The 21,174-nt window shown below is 47.2% G+C and overlaps 1 protein-coding gene across 1 annotated transcript; it reads left to right on the top strand.

Annotated features, from left to right (window-relative positions):
* Positions 1 to 10,777: 10,777 nt before the first annotated feature.
* Positions 10,778 to 20,965, top strand: S1PR3 (sphingosine-1-phosphate receptor 3). Its single transcript, XM_065879516.1, has 2 exons — positions 10,778 to 10,987; positions 18,764 to 20,965. Exon 2 carries the CDS (start codon positions 18,907 to 18,909, stop codon positions 20,041 to 20,043), a length of 1,137 nt encoding a protein of 378 aa, XP_065735588.1. The 5' UTR covers positions 10,778 to 10,987; positions 18,764 to 18,906; the 3' UTR covers positions 20,044 to 20,965.
* The last annotated feature ends 209 nt before the right edge of the window (positions 20,966 to 21,174 follow it).

The raw sequence follows: 21,174 nt of genomic DNA, 5'->3' as shown, positions 1-21,174 counted from the left end.
ATGGGAGTGAACTGAGGAGAGAGGCAGAAAGAGAGGAAACAGCAACTTTCTAAGAAGGAGAGGAAAGACGGTAGCCATGGGGAGGAGGCAGTTATCAAGGAAGGGGCTTGTTTTGCTGTTTTTGTTGTTATCATTGTTTAGAATGAGAATGTTTAAAAACCCATCGTGGGCTTTCCAGCTGAATATATTGCATTGACCAAACACTTGCCTCCTCTCCTTCTTAAAACCCCACCAGAATGGCAATAAATGTATGAGGTTTGGAAGCCTAAGGGACAAAGAGAAATGGAACAGGGACATCAGGGAAAGAGACATTCATGGTACTTTGGGGAAAGAACACCTGGATGAAGGGGCAGGAACTGCCTTAGGAAGGCTTGCAGGGATAGATGCTGACAAGGAGAACCCCAGGGAGCCTTCAGTCTGCGAGCTGAAACAGGAGAATCCAACTGGGAGCCTATGTCCCCATCCCACCTGTTCTCAGAGCACAGCCAGGTGATGGTTACAAAAATCTACACAAGTGATTAAAGGGCACAGAACTACGCACACACTCTCCATGTCAATTTCCTGGTTTTGATGTTGTACTAAAACTATGTAAGCTGTGACCATCAAGGAACTGGGTGAAGGGTACCTTGCAGATTCCTATGCATCTATAATTACTTCAGAATAAAAAGTTAAAATTTTAAATAATTAAAAATCAGAAAAATCCTTTTTTTCTGGTGAAAGGTTTAACACATGATGTCCCCGTTCCAGTGGGAAAATTGAAGGGTAAATATGTTCTAACGATATATATGAGAACTAGGGTACAGACCCTCAGTGAGAAAGAACTGAATACCTCTCTGTTACAAAGAACGGGGAGCAGGCAGAAAGACCCCATGTAAAGGGCCAATGGACATGCTGCTCCTGAGCTTGTGGTCTCAACGTGGAGTGGTTTTTTTTCTGAGATACCTCTTTCTGGACAATGCAATAGAACGCACAGAACTGAAAATGCTTAAGCCAGCAAGTCCTGGGACCCCAAGGTGACGGGCGAAACTAGAGGAAGACCATGGAGCTGCAGGCGCTCTGGGCGCCTGGAGAAGTGTTCAGAGCCAGGGCTGCTGGCCATTTCCTCATTCCAGGCACAAAGCCTGGCCCTGCCTTCTTTCAGGTTCTCAAGTGGCTCATTGCCTCTGACTCAGCTTTTTTGATAACCATATTCTCCACAGCTGGGGCGTTTGTTTTTCCTGGGTTTACCCACCGCTCTCCACTGACTCAGCCTGAGCCTCTACATTTAAAATCATAATGCTCCAAAGGTTTTTACCCTTTTTGTCCTCTTTATTTATTTTTAAGTGCCTAGGTGAGCATTATAGCCTATGTAGCCCTGGAACATTCCCTGTGGCCTTTATTGAATGGAATTTATTCTACTCTTTATGAATCAAAGTCAATTCCTTCCAGCATAATGGAATCTGTTTTCAGATGACTGAGGAGGATTCTCAATTACCCTGGGGCTTCAGGCAGCAGGTTAGCCTTGAAGGCAGGATTTATTTCTGGTTTATGATTTGCCTCTGCTTTTGTCTGACTTTGCAAGATCCTATAGCCCATAGAACTAGGAGTCTGGGGCACTTTGGTTGGCTTTACTAGTTAGAGATTGCAGCCCTGAAGCAAGGATGATCTGATGTCTTCACAGACTTCTGGGCCGAGGGACTAGAGAGATCACTTTATTTTTTCCCTGTTGTTTGGAGTAGAGAAGGGAGCAAGAGAGTCACTGAGGGAGGACAGGGTGGATTTGTGTGCTGGGTTTATAGAAGACTGAAAGCATTTATACAGAAGACCTTCTGTGTTCACGCTGTTCTTATTAGCATGAACCTTATGAAATTACCATATTAGTGGTTTAAAGTAGCCAAGTGTGGCCATTTCACAGAGTTCATTCTAATGTATTCCTTTGGTAGCTAACCCTCTCCCTCTACCAAAAACACAGCAATGTCTTTCCTCTCTTTCCCTTCCTGGTTATTCTTCCCCAGCAAGCCTCTGCTTATTCCAAATGCTCCCATCCTAACTAATTGCAAGATTTTTCCCATTCCTGAGAGACAGCAATATTTGATGTGGTTCACACACAGAGGTATTAAAGACAAAGTGGGAATAACCACAAAGAAAAGTGAGGGAAGATTATATTCCAGGCCTGACCCTTTTAAACTTTTCATTGGTGTGAAAGTAGGGGGAAGAAGGGTAAAGATAATCACAGATGAGCCTCCTTAGAGCCATCATCCAGAAAATTTCCTTCTCAGGCAGGCATCATGGGATTTGCTCTCCCCATGTGGTTTAGATTTCTTACTTTCAGGGCCCATGCTGTTCTCTTTCTTAGTTTACTCTCTCATTTTGCTGAACCTCATTCTCAAGTAACTTCCTAAGAAAGAGGCATAGAAGGAGAATTGTTTCAATACTTGCTTTGTCTGAAAACATCTTTATAATGCCCTCAGACTTGGTTGATAATTTGGCTGAGTGTAGGATTCCGGGCTCCATCTTCTGTCAAAGCTACCGTTGAGAAATCGGGTGCTGTTATGACGACCATTTCCTGGCATGTGGCCTGGTTTATCTTTCCTTTCTTTGGAAGTCGTTAGGAATTGTGTTAAACCTTATATCAATTTTGGAGAATTGACCCCTTTTAATAAGTTGAATCTAATCCATGAACATGGTATATCCCTCCATTCATTAAGATCTTTGATATCTTTTTTCAGCACTTTGTAGTTTTCAGGATACAAGTCCTGTGCATATTTTGTCAGATTTACACCTAAGAATTTCTTTTTGTTTAGTGATTATGTCATATTATATTTTAAACTTCAGTTTCATTATGTTTATTGCTAGTATATAAAAATACAGTTCAGTTTTGTACATGGATCTTGTATCCTGCAAACTTGTTTATTAGTTCTTGGAGTTTTTATGTTTGTTTTTGTTTGTTTGTCTTTTATAGATTCTTTAGGATTGTTATGAAGTCTATCATGCCGTCTACAAATTGGGGCAGTTTTATTTCTTCCTTTATGAGCTATATATTTTTATTCCTTTCTTTTCCTTATTTTGCTGTCTAGGACTTAACAGTACCATGTTGAATTGAAGTGGTGTCAGTGAGCATCCTTGTCCTGTGCCTGACCTTAGGGAAAAGCATTCAGTCTTTCATCATCAGGTATAATGTTAGCAGTAGGGTTTTTGCAGATGCTCTTTATCAAGTTGAGGAAGGTTCACTATATTCCTAGTTATCTGAGAGTTTTATCATAAATGAGTGTTGAATTTTGTCAAAAGCTTTTTCTGCATCAATTGATAGATCATATGGTTTTTCTTCTTTAGTCTATAAGTATTATGGATTATGTTTCTTGATTTGTGAATATTAAACCAGCATTTCATTTTTAAAATAAGTTCATTTTGCTCATGGTAATAATTATTTTATATACTGCTGAATTCTATTTGCTAATATTTTCTTAAGAACGCACGTGTCTATATTTATGAGGAATAGTGTTCTGTAGTCTTTTATTGTACTTTCTTTGTCTGGTTTTGGTATCAAGATAATACTTGCTTTATAAAATGAGTTGAGAATTGTTCTCACCTCTTCTATTTTCTGAAAGAATTGTTCAGAATTGACATCAATTGTTCTTTGTACACTTTGGTAGAATTTTCAGTAAAACCATCTGGGCCTGAAGATTTCTTTTTTGAGAATTTAAAAATTATGAATTCCTTTTCTTTAATAGTTATAGGGCTATTCAAATGGTTTATTTCACATTGGGAGAATGGCGGTAGATTGCACTTTTCAAGGAATTCGTTCATTATACCTAAGTTGTCTAATATTATATGTGTGGAGTTGTTCCTAGTTTTCCCCTATTATCTTTCTGATGTCTACAGGGAATGTAGTGATCACCTGTTTCATTCCTGATACTGCTAATTTCTGTCTTCCCCCATTTTTTCCTTGTCAATCCTGCTAGAGACTTGGCGATTTATTGATCTTTGAAAGAACAACTCTTCATTTCATTGATTATTTTTCTGTTTTCATTTAATGAATTTCTGCTCTTATCTTTCTTGCTTCCTTCTTTCTGCTTGCTTTGGGTTTGTTTTGCCTTCCTTTTCTTGTTTCCTGAGGTGAGAGCTTAGATTATTGATTTGACACTTTTTTCTTTTCTAATCTCAGCTTTTTAAAACATGTTTTAATCAAGAAGAAGAGTTTGTGCACTGTTTCAATTCAATGAATATGGAAGGAAAACCTTTTCCTTTTTGTGAAAAACTGTAGAATTTCTATGATCCATTTAAATGCCCAGATAGTTAGTTAGTTTAATTCTACCCATTAAACGCAGTACAATGTACCATTTTCCAGATGTGAACCCTGATACTCAGAAGTTTAACAGTTTCTTTTATTAATTAAGAATGATGGTGGAAGCAAGATTCCCCACCCTTCTCCCTGATATAGCATTCCAGCCTGTGCTAGCCATCCTCACCAGCTGGGGCAGAGGCTGTCCATAAGGGACTTAGGCAGGTTCCATTCAGTCTCCTCCAAACCAGCCATGCACAGTCCACAACCCAGAGTAGATGTGCGGACTGGTAAGCGAGAGGGTCAGTGGGTGGCATCTACCATCCTCTTCCTGCCCTCAGGCTCCAGTCAAGCCAGATCAAGGGAGCCAGGGACCCAGATATTGGGCATCCATACATAAAGCCCAGCCTATGTTTTTCAGGAGGGTTGCAACCTCCAAAGTGCTAAAATAAATCAACAAACTCCAAACAGACAGGGCATTCCAACTCTGCTACTTACCAGCTATGCGACTTTGAGCAAATGTATGATTATCTCTGTGTCTCAATTTCCTCATCTGAAAAATGGGATGATATTGGTTTTCATCTCCTAGAGTTGTTCTGAGGGTTAAGGAGTTTCTCTGTGTGAAGCTCTTTGAACAGTGCCTAGCAGGAGTAAGCGGCAAGTCAAAGCTGGTATTTGTTCTTACTGATGCCAACCAAACTTCTTCAGCCCTTTCTGCTTAAGGTCCATAGTGTCTGATGGTGGAAGAGGGAGGAAATTGGCAACTACTGTTGCAGTTCATCTCATCACCCTCTCTCTCCATTCCATCACCAGCCAACCCTTCAGCAGCCAAGAAAAAGCCAAGTTATTCAACAATGTTGCAGACACTTGTTCAAAAAGCCAGGGGCGCAGGAGGAATACACAAAACTGGTCCAAGCAGAGGGTGGACAGGTGTACACAAAACAACCCCATCCACTGTGTGCTATCTGAATGATTGGATAAACACAACTGGGGCATTTTTGTTGAATTACACCCCCAGACTGTATATATCAACAGTCCTCCATAAACGCAAAGTGCTTCTCCAGCAAGCCAGCCCCCACCACGTTTTCTCAGGCACAGCATCCAACAAGAAGGGCACGTTTTTAGACTACTTTGACTCAAAGCATCAGGCTGCCGAAGACTGGGCTACCCGCTTTGTGGGATTCAGTACCAGCATCGCCGCGAGCCCTCAGACAGCTCTCCTCATCAAAACAATGGAGAGAATCAAGGGTACCTCCACCCAGTGAGATGCCTTCCAGACCACCCTTTCTCCTTTTGCTTTCAGAGCACACGGGCCTCGGCTGAAAACACACCACGTGGGCATACACACAAACGCGCTAAACCCTCACCATCCCCCCAGGCTGAGTTCACATTTCCCTGTCTATCTGCTCCCACTGAACATTCTGCCAGGCTGACTACAAATTTGGAGGTTCCACACCCTCCTTAAGTTTGGTCATTTGCCAGAACAATTCACAGAACTCAAGGAAACACTTTACTTATGTCAACTGATTTATTATAAAGGGTACAGCTCAGGAAAGGCCAAATGGAAGAGATACATAGAGCAAGGTATGGAGAAAGGGCTTGGAGCTTCCATGCCCTCTCTGTGTGTATCATCCTCCTAGCACATAGCTATGTTCACCAGCCCAGAATCTCCCCAAACTCAGTTGTTTAGGGGCTTTTATGGAGGATTCATTATTTAGGCTTCATTGATAAAATCATTGGCCTTTAGTGATTAACTCCAGCTCCAGCCCCTCTCCTCTCCCAAGAATGGGGCTGAAAGTTCCAACCTTGTAATCACATGGTTGGTTCTTTTGCTAACCAGCCCCCATCCTGAACCTATCTAGGGCCCGGCCACCAGCCATCTCGTTAGCATGTAAAAGACAGTAAATTCAGGGATTTTAGGAGCTCTGTGCCAAGAACCAGGAGCAAAGACCGAATATTTATTTTGTATTATACTACAAGGTCCATCGGCTTATCTTCCAGGGTTGGTCAGACACATTACCTCCCTCACCAGGAGTACAGTCCTTCTGCAGCACACACACGCACACACAAACACACGTGTGCACACACACATACATGCACACATACATGCACACACACACACCCCTATACACATACATACACTCATACACCCATACATACGCAAACACATACACAGTTACACACTTATATGAACACACATGCACACACTAGTCAGGTGTCTGAATATTAGAGACATCTTTATAAAATATGAAATGTGAAAAGAACAATTCTTGGAATCTCTGTTGTCCTTGACTGACAGTGTGAGTGGAGAAAGGGGATGCATGAGGCATAAAGATGGGGACAGACGATGTACTGTACTGTGAAGTCACAAAGTCGTGAGGTCCAGGTGTAGGTGTCTCTGTCAACGAATGAATACTTATTGGGAAAGAGTTCGGACAGCTAGTCAGAGGCTTCACTTGGCCCCAGCCAGGGTTGTAAGGTACAAAAGTTCAAGTTTCATTTTTTCAAATCCAATCCAGATGGATGTTTCAGAGCTATTTCTCTCCAGCACTATGTAAATGACTTCCATCGTGGTGATCTGTTGGAGAACCACAAGACCTCAGTCCCCAACACTGCCCAGGGCTCCCCAAGGATTCTTTTCTACCAGGTTCCCTTCCCTGTGGCCCATCCAGCCTACCCTATGCCCTGCCCAGGGCTCCTGCCACAGCCTTGTCCACATGTGTGAACTCACACCACATTGTCCTGACTGTATGCTTGAGGATCGGTCTCTGAAACCCATAAAAAGTGGCAGGCACAATTACTCAAGATAAAAGCAAGACAGTGATCCAAGAGGCAGAGGCTGGGAGGGAGGAAAAAAGGGAGAAAGAAGGTGCATTTATAGGCACAATTGTCTGGCCTTCCCAGCTTCTCCGTTCCTGCAGTTGTCTCCTGCCATGTCTCAGCTCTGCTGGGGAAGGCTTCCCTGTGGGTTAGATTCTTAAAACTGGATGTCTTTTAACCAAGTGGTACCTGCATGCCAGGCTGCAGGCACTAATGTGTTGGGAAAATAAAATGTATTTCCTTTTTAAAAATTACAAACTAGTATATAATATTATATTACATATATCAATATATCATAATATGTATTTGCTCAAATGATGTTCAAGTTTGGGGTCACGTGGTTTTCAAAAGTATGCTGATATAAATCATCCTATCTTTTTATTTTATTCCCATAAGCCTACATTTGATTTGATAGTTTGAGACAGAGATGGACAAATTTTTAAAATTATTTATTACCTGACATTTTATTTTTCGCCAACTTTTTACTATGGGAAAATTTCAAGCACATAGAGAAGGGGAGCCCATCGTACAACTCCCCCCATCCACCCCTGAAATCCCATAACCGCTAACATTTTGTCATATCAGCTTTATGTGTACATACTGTTTTTGCTGAATTATTTAAAAACAAGTTTAAGGTATCAAGACATTCCACTCTTCAATAGTTCAGCAGGCATCTCCTAAAAATAAGGTCATTCTAGACAAGTAGTGTGCTATTATCACACCTAATAACGCGAACAATAATTCTACAATATCATTCAATACACCATCATGTTGAAACGTCCTCCAAATTCTTTAATGCTGGTTAGTTGACCCAGGAGTTGATCAGGGTCCATGTTTGTTATGAATGTCACTTCTTTTTAGCTGTTTTTGTACTACAACCATTCCCGTTCTTTCTCCGACACTGACTTTTTTGAGGAGACCACGCCAACTGATACAGAACGCCCTGCTCTCTGGACGTGTCTGATCTTTTCTCCCTGGCGTCATTTACTCTGCTGTTTAAGCCCTTCTTTCCCGTAAACTGGAAGTGAAGGTCACAGGCTTGACCTCTGACTGCATTTTAGCATTTTTAGCAAGAGCACAGCATTGGTGATGTGTGCTGGATTCTGGATCCCATAATATCAGGTTGATCCAGTATGAGAGATGCTAAGTTTGATCCCTCCTTGAGTCCCTGACAGCCAGATGTCTCCATTAAAAACAAAGAACGTTCTTCCTTTTCCAGTTAGCATTGTGTGCTTCACCAATTCTCCACACTTTCACCGTGCTGTGCATGAATTCACCTGGTTCAACTCAATTATTTCAGCGAGAGGTGAACAATGGGAACTTCCTAATTCTCCCATTCCTTCTACATTTATGAGCCACCATTCCTCTGTAAAGAGCTGTCGCTGCAGAGGGGGAGATTTTTATTCAACAGACTCAGGGAGAGCTGGTTCTCTCCAGAGAAGTTATGAGAGAATATGATTTCTAGAGGTTGTGTAAGGGCACAGAGGGCACTCCAGTCAGGGCCCAGTGACTGAGCTTTAGGGCCCATGGAGTGGGGAGCAAGCAGGGGTGCACAGTGGGCCAGCCAGAGGACTGTGCTTGGAGAGAGCTGCTCAGGGTGGGGAATCTTTGGGGAAAAAGGAGTCTTTACCAAAAGAGGAGTTTCAGGAATCCTCTGGTCTCCCTTGGGACATTTACAGTAAAGAGTCCCACTGTTTTTCAGCCTTCTGGAGTCCAGGTCCTCAGGCTGCTTTTGGAGGCATCACTAGACCTCAAGGTTGCCCTAGTAATGTCTGGATTTCAGACTTTGTCCAGTGAATGAAGACATGGGCACCAATCAAAACAAACTTCAGCCAGTAACCTAGTAGCGCATTTTCCGTAGTGTGACGCAACTAAATGAACAGATTTGTTGATGAACTAACTGACTGTTTTGGTCAGGTGTAAGCACAGTGGCCAGTACCCTGTCTGGTTACCCGGGCCACGGTGAGTGGCTGAAGATGCAGTCTCTCCTCTCCTTTTCCTCACTTGGTGCTGTAGGAGTGGAAAGACTAAGGAACCTTAATTATAAGGGTCCCCTTATAATTTGGGGCAGAAATGGCTTTTCAGAGCTTGCACAAGACACCCTGAGCCAGTTTGGAGGCTACCATACTGGAGAGGTCTCACAGCAGTGCAGGCAGAGTGCAGTAGACTAAGTGGAAACAAGGACAGGGCAGCACCAGCCCTCCACTGAGCCCCAGAGGTCAGCCAGAGCTCTGCAGTACCGCCCAGCCCCCCACCCCGCTTTTTCTCCAGGGCTGGGGTTTCTCAGCAGGGAACAACTGAGAAGGCCAGCAAAAGCGCTGGCAACTTGCACTCTGTTGTCTATGCCTCCTTTCAGGTCTCAACCCCACCCCTAATAAGCATTTGCTCCCAGCTCTAGGGGAAGGATGCTTGGGGCTCTTCCTCTAGAGGCAAGAGGGCAAATCACAAGACAGGTAACTGAGGGAGACTTTCCCCAAGATTCCTCAACTTGCTTCAGGGATCCCTGCAGTGCCTGTCTGGTCTGCCCAGGAATGCACAGCCTTGCTTTGGATAGCAGGCCTTCTGGTTCCTTTTTCTTGCCTCTCTCCATTTCCTCCTCCCCCGTTCTCTTTCTTTCTCCCTCGCTAGAAGCTTCCAGGGTCTGTTGCTGTGTTCACTTACTCAGGACCTTCACTTTCCGTGTCCAATAGATTTGGTAGTCCCCTCCCTCAGAATTCTTCTTTCGGAAGCTCTTCGCATAGATTATCTCATTTATCCACACAAAAGGAGTGAATCCCTGAGGTGTGCCACGGAAAATCCACGAGCTTTTGGCCCAGGGCGGGTCCGGGGATACGGAGTGTGTGTGCCCCCGGGGAACAGCCTCTGCGCTGGAAGGCGCAGGGTCCAAACCAAAATGTTGCCAGATGTTACCCCTCAAGTTGGGGGTCAGTCAGTTCCAACCCAAAATGATCACGATCGCGACAATTATGCTAATGATGATGATGATAACAGTAATCTGCCAAACCCTCGCCCTCAGTTCGCCCTGCCCAAGTCCAACCCCGGACCGGGTTTGGACCTGCCGGCTGGGTCCTGAGCCCCTGGGTCGGCAGCCGGGAGCTCAGGAGGAGCGCAGGATCTGAAGGCCGTTCTGGGGCAGAGGCGGAGGGGCAAGCCAAGCCCAGCGGGACTGCGGAGGGAGGCGGGAGGCCATGGGAGAATGTCTAGGACCCACCAGAGAGGGCCTCGACTGTGGGGGCAGGCAAGGGAGGCAGGAAGACCGGAGCAGGAGTTCGGGGGCGGGAGTCCGGGAGCAGGACACAGGGGTTTGGGGGCAAGTGCGGGCGCGGAGTGCGGGGGATGCTGGGGGGGGGGGCAGGGAAGGAGGGACGCGGAGATAGGGGCGCGGCGCTGAGGGAAGGGGTATGAAGGTGGCGGGGGACAAAGAAGTGAGGGCAGAGGGCTGGGAGATGGGGGAGGGGGCAAAGGGTAGATGGGTGGGCGGGGAGATGCCGGGAGGCCGGGGGATGGAGCAGGGTGTGGGGAGGTGGGGTATGAGGCCAGGGGAGGAGGGGGCGTGGGGGGCGTGAGTAGGGGCCTGGGGCTCGGGGAGGTGGAGGTGGGGCCCGGGATGTGGGCGTGGGGCGGCAGGGCGGGGAGGCGGAGCTCGGGCCCCGCCCCAGCGGGCCGCTGGAAAAGTTTGCGCCCGGCTGGCGGGGACAGAGGCTGAAGAATCTGGTCTGGGAGACACGCGGCAGGAGCCCGGCGCCAAGCGCGGTGGCAGGACGAACTCGAGCGAGACTCTCCGGCCCGGGAACGTGCCCCCACTCCCGAGCCCCAGGACTATCCCGGCGTCCCAGCCCAGCTCGCATCTGAGCGGAGGAAGGGGTGTCAGGATGCCGGTGGCACAAGTGCCCTTCCCAGAAGGAGGTGAGACGGCACGGCCGAAGGCCCGGGGCACCGGGGTGGGTGGGGGCAGCCGGGTCCACTTTTCTCACAAATTTCCAGCCAGTCCTCGGCGCGACGGTGACCTGGGTGGGCGAGCACATTACATCAGCATCACCCCCTCCACACAGGTCAGCCATTCTGGTGACTGAAGCCGAGGCAGGGTGGGGGAGGGGATGGTCCCTTTTTAAGTACAATTGGAGCATTTAAATGCCAAGGTAAGAGTAGTGACTCTTCACAGAGACGTTCCGTCAGTCGCTTTCCTAGAACAATTAAAAAGTTGGGCTCCCGCCCAGGATGAGGACCTGGGACCCTGGAAGCGTGTGTATATGTGCTTGTTCTCTTGGGGAAATTATTCTATTTAATTTTATTCGCCACAAAATTCCAGTTTTCCTTCTATGTCTCAAACAAGGCAGTCAGGGCTGTCAGAATCAGGGGGCTGGAAGAAAAAGTTCCTACCGTGCAATAATGAGGTTCCCAGAGAAGATCAGTATGTTACATTCCTAACAGATAAAGCTGGGGAAGGTCCTTCTTTGACCTGGTGCAGGAAAGTGCTAACTTTGCCACTTTTAACCCTCCAGTCTCCAAATGGTTCTCTCTCCCTCTCTCCTGATCCCTCTCCTTCTTACGTTCTCTCTCTTCCTGACATTGGACACTCCCAAGGACATATTACTTTGTGGTGTTTTTGTATTTAGAGGTAAGAGAGGGACTTCTTGTTGGATTTTTAAAGTGAACATGCTTTACTTTGAAAATGAAGAAAGGTAGCAGCATGAACTGAGTCTGGCTCTTCTGGAGCTCTGGGTACTTCCAGAATTAGGCATCTTTTTCAAGTCTGGGGTTAGAAGTTGCAGACCTTGTATATAATCACATGTTCCTAATTTATCTTTTCAACATTTATTTCTTCATTGATGAAAATCTTGCTGGCATGGTTAACAAAAACGTAATTCCTAGGAAGTACGAGGGCAGGATTATGGTCTGTGGGTATATGAGTAACAAGGGATGACCAAGCCTGTTGCTGGTGTAGGTGGTGGTTCTGGTGTGTATATGTGTGTGGAGTGTGGTATGGTGTGGTATGTGTGTGTGTGTGTAGTACTTAAGGAGTTGTGGAATTATCCACATCTGTACAAGTTCTCAATTGATGCAGGGCTCAGTGCCAGTATGAATAATTTTGTTGCGGGAGGAGAACCATACACTAGATGTTCTCAGTCAGCAAACATTCACTTAGGGCCTGCTAGTCCAGGCGCTCTTGTTGCCTGACACCAGAGATCTGAAACACAAAGTCAGCCCTTAAGATATAGACAAAATGCTTCCTCAACCAGTTTTCATCTCTGAAAATGCTGCTTTCCTCTTTACATTTGTGAATTTCATTAAAGGCATGAGTCTTCTAATTTTCTACCATATGTGGATACTGAAACTCCCATTTCCTGTACAAGGAGCCTTACCTATTGGCCTAATGAATTTATTTCTCAAAATTTACTAACTGATTTTTCTTTGTCTGGAAATAATGACACTAATTTGATTCAACGGTATCTCTTCCACCTCCTAAAAATGTTTCAGGACCTACAGTGTATACATATATTTTTGTCGCAAAGACATGGGGATTTGAGCATACCATAACCTCGAAACATTTGGGGTTGCCCAATTGGAGAAACCCTTTTTTTCTGCCAGGACTTGGGACTATGACTCTGGTGCTGCCACAGCTGGCAAGGCAGCCTCAGGCAATCTGTTACATTGGCCAGTTAGCCAAGACTGCTGTGCCGTGGGCTACACCAGCCTTTCTGTTTCCTCGCATTTGACTTTGTGATTCCTTTCTTAGCAGTTTCGGAGCCATTTCATATTATTCCTTTGCCGTACATTTTCTGTAAAATTAATTAATTGCCTTAAGAGATATTCCATGAACTTTTGGAGATAATATGATATACTGAGTGGAATCCTGTCTAGTTTTAGTTAATAATACTTTTAAGTGTTGTTACAGTTACTAAGCATAAAGTTGCCTTTTCTTCTCTTTTGTTTTCATTCAATTTTTGAGGAATTACAGCTGCATCTATAAGAGGCCAGGCAATAGGCCAGTCAGGTAAATCAGTGACAAGGTTGTTCCAAGGAGAGTGTGGTATGGATTGGGTGGCTCTAACGTCCCATCAGCACCGTGAGCTGGAGTTAGAGACCTGAGTCAGTTGACTAGGCTCTTTGGCCTTGAAGATGCCACTCCATTTCCTCGGGGTCAGAGTTTTCCATATATTTCAGTCAAGCCCTCACATTAGCATTCCAGCATTTTGCTATCAGTTCCAAGCATGGTGGTGACACTCTTGTCACTATCTAGGTGAGGAACACATGGAAAGGTGACAGCCTCCGGAAGAGCTTATCCCTAACGTGGTGCGCTGGAATCCAATGACACAGGCATCCGGCCCAGCGCAGCCTCTTCCAAGCTGTGCTACAAAGGACACTGCGCCCGCACACCCAATCCTCCAGACTCAGTTTCCTCCTACGTACATTTGGAAGGCAGATGCTGTAGTGGGGATCAGACATGGTACCTGCAATGTGCAACATGGGGTACATGTGCAGTATCACCGAGTAAGAGCACTGCTGCGGGAAAGGATGACAGGGACCCCCCAGTTAGGACTTCCTGGGCAGAACACCTCTTATTTGCATATGCCTGGAGGAGCTCATTTCCACACACTTTCATTCGTCCTGTGGCAGTCTTGGTAGGAATTCAGTCCCGTGCCCTTCCTTAGAACAAGCACAGAAGAGAAAGTTTGACAAGGCTGGTTGAAAACCAATGAAGGTAAAGACCTTTTGCATCTAAAGCAGTTGCCCTCCGATCGACGAGCCAGGATGCCCAGGAGTGTGTGCACGGAGGCAGATGCTCGAGCTGCACCAGGTCCTGGGTACAACCTGCATTCCTGGGGCTCCCTGGACTGCCCCCAGATCTGTGTTAGCATCCAAGCCTTGTTTACCGGGAGAAAGAGCTGTGGAGAAGCCACTGAAAAGCAGGAATCCTGATCAGGGACCAACTCACTTCCACACTCCAGAGAAGAAAGGGGAAGGTGTGGAATCCTGACGTGGTTCATCTGTAACAGCTGTTTTCTCACTGGGAGCTCCACTAATGATCACAGAGCAACTCGCAGGCGTGCAAGACTGAGTGTGTGAAGCCTCTTGCTATGAACTATCTCTGAAAGCAGAGTGAGGTCACCTAAGAAGCTCGGAGTGAGGGGAAATACTCATTAGCAAAGGAATTTTTCTGGGGCCATGAAATGGCCAACTCATTATTTCCTTCCTAAATTCTTCTAAACAAAAAAAAAAAACAAAAAAAAACCACCTTGCTTTCCAAGAAATTTGGCTTGTTGGCAAATGCTTCACGTTTTAATTCAGTTTGGGGGATGAACTGGGAGAACATGCCTTTAAAAATACAGCGCCCTGCATCCGACCAGGAGAAATAAATTTCTCACTATCTTATTGTGTGTGTGCGTGCGCTTTTTTGTTTGTTCGTTTGGGGTTTTTTTTGGCCATTACAGAAAGAGACAGACCCCAGATTGTGGAAATATTTCCCTTTGTTTTTTTCCTTTTCCTTCTTTTTACAGTTTGTTTATTTTTCAAATTGACATGTGTAGAGAAAGTGAGTCGCTAGCACAGAAAGCACATCTGGAATCCATCGGCCCCTGCCGGGCTCACCCCTCCCCGCAGATGCTCCAACTTGGAATGGAGAGAAGAGGTGTGGGGTGACACACCTCTGAACCACCTTACAGAAAGTGTCGTATTCCTTCTCTGCAAAAAGAAAAAGGTTTGGTGTTGAAATGCCTTGAGGTAGACTTGAAGACCCCAACTGAATGAGGTTGAAGTGAAAACTCTTAGGTGTAGCGGGTCTCTGTTGAGAAGATGTAAGGGAAGCTCAGGTGTGGGCAGTGTACTTCAGGGGACGGGTCTGTGGGGGTCTGGGCCACATGAGAGTGAGAACTCTGCCTGTGGACATAAGCAAGGCACAGCTGTGTCAGAATCTGGGTTTGTTGGAAGACCACTGCCCATAAGCAGGAGCATCTCTGTCCTGAGTATCTTCTATAACATGCCTGGCTTTCTGAATGTGTACACGACTAGCCAGCACCCAGCCACACTTCTCAGCATCAGGCTGTATTTTTAAGTATTCTGGTGGAAATTAAGCAGTGATCAACCTTTTACAATGGAAAGGAAGATGCTGGTCACTGCCAGCCCCAGACATCTATCTTTTAAAATAAAACAAAACGTGAGCATTTGTAGTGTGTAATGCTCACCCTCTATGTGGACTTCTCCAGCTCCCCACAAATACCACTTGCAGGACCAGGGGCTAAGACCCATAAGCCTCTGCAGGGACCCTCCCATCAAAGCCCAACCTAGACATCAATGCTAGGAAATCCACGGTACTCCTTGGAAACACAGGCATGTGCTCACCACAACGACATCCTCAACCCATCCTAGCACCACGGCTAAGGACAACAACACTTGGAAACCACTCCATGTCCACAACCAGGAATGAATGGAGGCTGTTGCATCCATCCACACGGTGGAAGCAATGGGAAGGAATTACCGGCATCTCCACGCATGGCTCACAGGAGCATCACATTGAGAGGACGATGCCAGGCACACTGTATATCATATGGCTCCATTTATATGAAGGTCAGACACAGGCTAAATTACCCTAGGGGACGAGACGTCCAGAGAGTGTTACTATCTGGGAGTGGTTAGTGACTAGTAGAGGCCACGAGGGATAGGATAGGTTGGTCTCCCAGGAGCCCTGGTGCCCGCAGTGCCCAGCACCCCTGCAGTGACCAGCAGCAACAGGATGGATGAGCCAGGGACGGCCGATGCCCCACCTCGCCATGAACAGGACCTGGGAGGGGCAGAGTGTTCTTCCGGCAAACTCGGAGTCTGTGCTGCGCCCCTCGGGATGGAGGCCCGAACTCGCCCGTGAGATGGTTGGACTATGCACAGTGGTGTTCAGATGCATCCAAAGTCAATCTGATCTTTAGCCCAGCACTTACCTCTCAGATGGGGTCTACTTTCTAATGTTGATAATCCAAAGAAAATAAGCTTTTAGATTCCAAAGAGAGATGGATATCTTCCAGTTACGCAAAATGCGGAGATTCACATTTAACAAAAGACGTTCTGAAAAAATGTGCTCCCTGAGCGATAAATATTTAATTAAGGGAAACTATAAATCAAGAATTAATGGGAAAATATGTTCACCTTCAAGATTCATGGTTTGGATGGGTTTCTGGCACATCTTAGACAATTTTTGTTTTGGTTATTTTCCTTCTGGTTATCACTTTTTATTGTTCCCTTTTGTTTCCTCTACTCAATTTTATCAAAACTACATATTTGGGGGGAAAAAAAGCTGATGTGAGTCTGCAAAGCCTGTGGTGTATTTCCTCTGCCCTTTATTTCCAAGAGAAGTCCAGATCCATCAGTTTTAAAGGGACTCACTTCCCTGCTATCCATACTATACAACCTAGTCGGAGGGGTGGAGACTGTCCAGGAGGTATTCAAATGCCGTGGAGTTATGGGGGAAACTAAGGCACAGGAGACAAACTTTGGACACACCCTGGTTTCAAAAGCCTTTCAGTTGCAGATGCCTAGAGCCCTTTCCCCCCAGTGTGAGTGGGAATTCCTGTACAATTCATGTTCCTGTCCTTTTAGTCTTATTAGTATGTTTCTTATCATTCAGACTGCTCTGGTGCTGAGTCAGTTACCATTATAAATCCTCTTGTTATGCTTGCCAATATCAGGTCCTGGGAGAGAAACCCCTGCTGGGAAAGCAGATGTCTCAGAGGCATCTGAGGCAAACCCGACATGATGGTGTCATGGACAGAGGGGCAGCCACTTGGATGTGGCAGCAGGGGTCTGGCATGGGGGATGTTGTGTATGTAGGGCCCTCGGGCCAGCCATGTGACCCCATTGCTGTCGGGGAAATAGCCGCTCTCAGGATGCTCCTGCTTTGTGGCTCTTGGTGGAGCGGCACATGTGTTCCTCTTCCCTACCTTTGTGCCACGCCTCTTCCATGAATGAGGTCACACGTGGTGCAGTGGCAGTGCATCTGTGTGGGGATGCGGAGTATTCTCTCCGGGGTTGTGCTCTGGGGTGGCAAGTGGTGGGAAGATAACCAGGCGACTAAGTTCTCCTGTGCCTGGTTTCCCACGACAGATCTTCACGGTGTCAGCATGGGAATTAAATAAGGGGCTCCAGGGAAAGTGCTCTGAGAGTGTCAGCTGCTGCGCCTACTTCTACTCTTAAAAAGACAGCTTGCAATTTGTTTTAAAAAGTGGTGTGCGGGCTTCCCTGGTGGCGCAGTGGTTGAGAGTCTGCCTGCCGATGCAGGGGATATGGGTTCGTGCCCCAATCCGGGAGGATCCCACGTGCCGCGGAGCGGCTGGGCCTGTGAGCCATGGCCAATGAGCCTGCGCGTCCGGAGCCTGTGCTCCACACGGGAGAGGCCACAACAGTGAGAGGCCCGCGTACCGCAAAAAAAAAAAAAAAAGGTAAAGAAAAAACTTCACACAGTCGGCTATTGTAAATTAACCTCGTTTGATTTTAATTATATATTTAAATACTCAAATAATTTTAATTTAGAATAAGTGAGCTTAGTGAAATCCATTTCTGCTTTGGTAGCTGGGTCTGCTTCACTGTGGACATCACAGGAGGCTGATGGATAAAGCCACAGGTGGGTTGGGGTGCATCCAAAGTCCAGTGGGGAAGGACCGTCGGAAGTCTGGCTCTTGGGTTTTCCGCCCCACCTTCTCACTAGTGCTCCCAGGTTGGTTTCTTTCAGTTCACACATACCGATTTAGTTTTGGCAGTTTAGACAGTTAGAGCTAAACTCTGAATTTTAAGCCAAACTCGAAAATCCAGTTAGTTGTCCTCTCTTTTCTTCCTTTAGTCTCAATAGCTGTTGATTCCACTTTTACAGGTTTGTATTTCTTCCTCCCCTGGCTCCATGCTCAGCTGCTCGCTAGGGGGGTGGCCATGTGGACCGTGCGTGGCCTGTGCTCTTCTTCCTTTGGTGGCCAGGTGGTCGGTTTCCGAGCTCTCCGCTGGGCAGAACTGGGGGCCGTCTAGACTCAATTTCTGGCCCTGGCCCTGATACCCGGGGATCCCATCCAGGAAGTGTGAGTACTTCCCACAATGTTGCTCCAAAACCCACCAAGGACGTTTCAGAAATCGGACGGGCATTATTCCAGATTCTGTTCTATTTTTTGGACCTGGCATAATACTGTTTCTCTCTCAGTAACTGGGAATAAGGGTTTACCAGCTCCTGTGCAGTAGATGAGTATGAACTGGTTAGCGTTCCTAAGTGCCTTGAGGCCCGCACACCGCGATGAAGAGTGGCCACCGCTTGCCACAACTAGAGAAAGCCCTCGCACAGAAACGAAGACCCAACACGGCAAAAATTAATTAATTAATAAACTCCTACCCCCAACATCTTAAAAAAAAAAAAAAAGAGAGATTTCCAGATGGAAGTATTACTTGGGTGTGTGTGTGATGGTGACGTGACTGAATGATGGCGGAGCTCATGCACTGAATTTCCCTCCTCAGCAACTGCAGACACAGAACTGCTCCCTCTGTCTCCATGGTCACTTAGGATCTTGACCTGTGTTAAAGGCCCCCTCTGGGCCCATGCAGACCAGCTGTCCAAATGCTTCAACATTTTTAGTGCCTTTCCCCAACTTTATTGTTGCCGTTGATCTTAGGTGCTGTTACTTTATCACTTGGGCGCCCCCTCCTTTTATCTTTTTTCAGGAGCCCATTCTCAACACCCTAGCCGGTGTCTGGCTTGGATCACTATTGCAGTCTGAGCCGCAGGCTTTCTTTGCCCGGGAAATGGACGTTCCCAGGGCGCCCTCTGGTGGATTCTGGAGCTAACCGATCGTGAATTCCAAGTGATGGCGACGGTTCTCACGCTGCACCCCAGACCCTACACCTCCAACGAGACCCTGCACAAACATTACAGCTATGTAGGCAAGCTGAAGGACAGGCTGAAGGACGCCCCCGATGGCAGCACGCTCACCACCATTGTTTTCTTGATCATCTGCAGCTTCATTGTCTTGGAGAACCTGATGGTTTTGATCGCCATCTGGAAAAACAATAAATTTCACAACCGCATGTACTTTTTCATTGGAAACCTGGCTCTCTGCGACCTGCTGGCCGGCATAGCCTACAAGGTCAACATTCTGATGTCAGGCAAGAGGACCCTGAGCCTGTCTCTGACGGTCTGGTTCCTACGGGAAGGCAGCATGTTTGTGGCCCTCGGGGCGTCCACCTGTAGCCTACTGGCCATTGCTATCGAGCGGCACTTGACCATGATCAAAATGAGACCTTACGATGCCAACAAGAAGCACCGCGTCTTTCTCCTGATCGGGATGTGCTGGCTGATTGCGTTCTCGCTGGGCGCCTTACCCATCCTGGGCTGGAACTGCCTGCACAACCTCCCTGACTGCTCCACCATCCTGCCCCTCTACTCCAAGAAGTACATCGCGTTCTGCGTCAGCATCTTCACGGCCATCCTGGTGACCATCGTGATCCTGTACACACGCATCTACTTCCTGGTGAAGTCCAGCAGCCGCAGGGTGGCCAGCCCTCACAACTCAGAGCGGTCCATGGCCCTGCTGCGGACCGTGGTGATCGTGGTGAGCGTCTTCATCGCCTGCTGGTCCCCACTCTTCATCCTCTTCCTTGTGGATGTGGCCTGCAAGGTGAAGGAGTGTGCCATCCTGTTCAAGGCCCAGTGGTTCATTGTGCTGGCCGTGCTCAACTCCGCCATGAACCCGGTCATCTACACGCTGGCCAGCAAGGAGATGCGGCGGGCCTTCTTCCGGCTGGTCTGCACCTGCCTGGTCAGGGGCCAGGGTGCCCTCTCCTCACCCATCCAGCCTGCTCTCGACCCAAGCAGAAGCAAATCCAGTGGCAGCAACAACAGCAGCCCCTCCCCAAAGAGCAAGGAAGACCTCCCCCAAACAGCTGCCTCGCCCTGCATAACAGACAGAAACAAAACCCTGCAGAATGGGATCCTCTGCAAGTGAGGACGCCGGGCTCCAGGAACGTGGGGTCCTTGCATCTCCATGGAACGAGCAGCAGCTAACCCTGCAGCCACATTCTTATTGATTGCACGCCTCACCCACGGGGGCTATTACAGAGCTGGGACTCAGGAAACCTATTCTGCCAACAGCCTGCCTGTTGTGGACGTCTCTTAAGGAGGGAACCCAAGGAATTGCCAACCCATTTCAGTGTAGACAGCATGCCTTGTCCGTTTAGGCTCCAGGCTCTTCCAAATGTACCAAGCTGCCGATGTCATCAGTCGCCTTACCCTGAATCCCACCGACCACTGTCTGCTGTGCCTAGAGAGGGAAGGTCGTGGACCACAGTGCACAGTGTGTCTCCCAGAACATCAGGATGATGTTTGGTAACTTTACACTACACTCTGCACAGGATAGATGCTGTATATTCGTCATTTCTGTGTTACAGAGCACTTGCGTTTCATGTCTGCCATTGGTACATGCATAAGTCGCAGTACGTGATACTGTTACATAACAGGAAGTACAGGTATGTTCTGACTGAAGCACCAGGTATGAGGATATGGCCGGGTACTAGGTGGACACACTGGTCCCAGTCTCCTCAGACTGACATGAAGTCTCAAGTTAAGCAGGTTTTGAAAGCCCAAATCCCCCCCAAAGGGCTTGTCCGAGGCTGGTCTCGGATGTGTGGGTCTGACTCCAAACTGTCCTGAGACATACACTGGACAGCGTCTGGAGTATCCTGGTGAGAACGAGCAAGTTCTGTGGGCGTACATCCCCCAGGGGGACCCCTGCTTCTCTTCTGTCATTTGTCCCTGCAGTCTCAAGCACATCTAAAAGCCACATCAGCCAAATTATGTGATTGTTTGGCATTTCTCCAAATCACAGAAAAGCCAGCCAACATATTCCAGGAGGCTGTGCCCCAGACCAACCAAGAAAAGAACCCACGAGGGAGAAGCAGAGGACAGACCCCTGGCTCATTTCACCTTTCCAATGTAATGGGGAGTTTCTATTGAATTAGGAGAGGTTTGCAAGGCAGCACTGTGATCCTATGTTGAGTTTGAATCTGTGTCAGAAAGCACCAAGTCAACAACTCCCTGCGTTGTCACAGCTGAGCAGCTGGGGTCGTCAGCAGCCTCA

Source organism: Phocoena phocoena, chromosome 6 (genome assembly GCF_963924675.1).
Source record: "Phocoena phocoena chromosome 6, mPhoPho1.1, whole genome shotgun sequence".
NCBI classification, from domain to species: Eukaryota; Metazoa; Chordata; class Mammalia; order Artiodactyla; family Phocoenidae; genus Phocoena; species Phocoena phocoena.
Note: the sequence above shows the minus strand (reverse complement) of the source record. Positions and strands in the feature narration are given on the sequence as shown.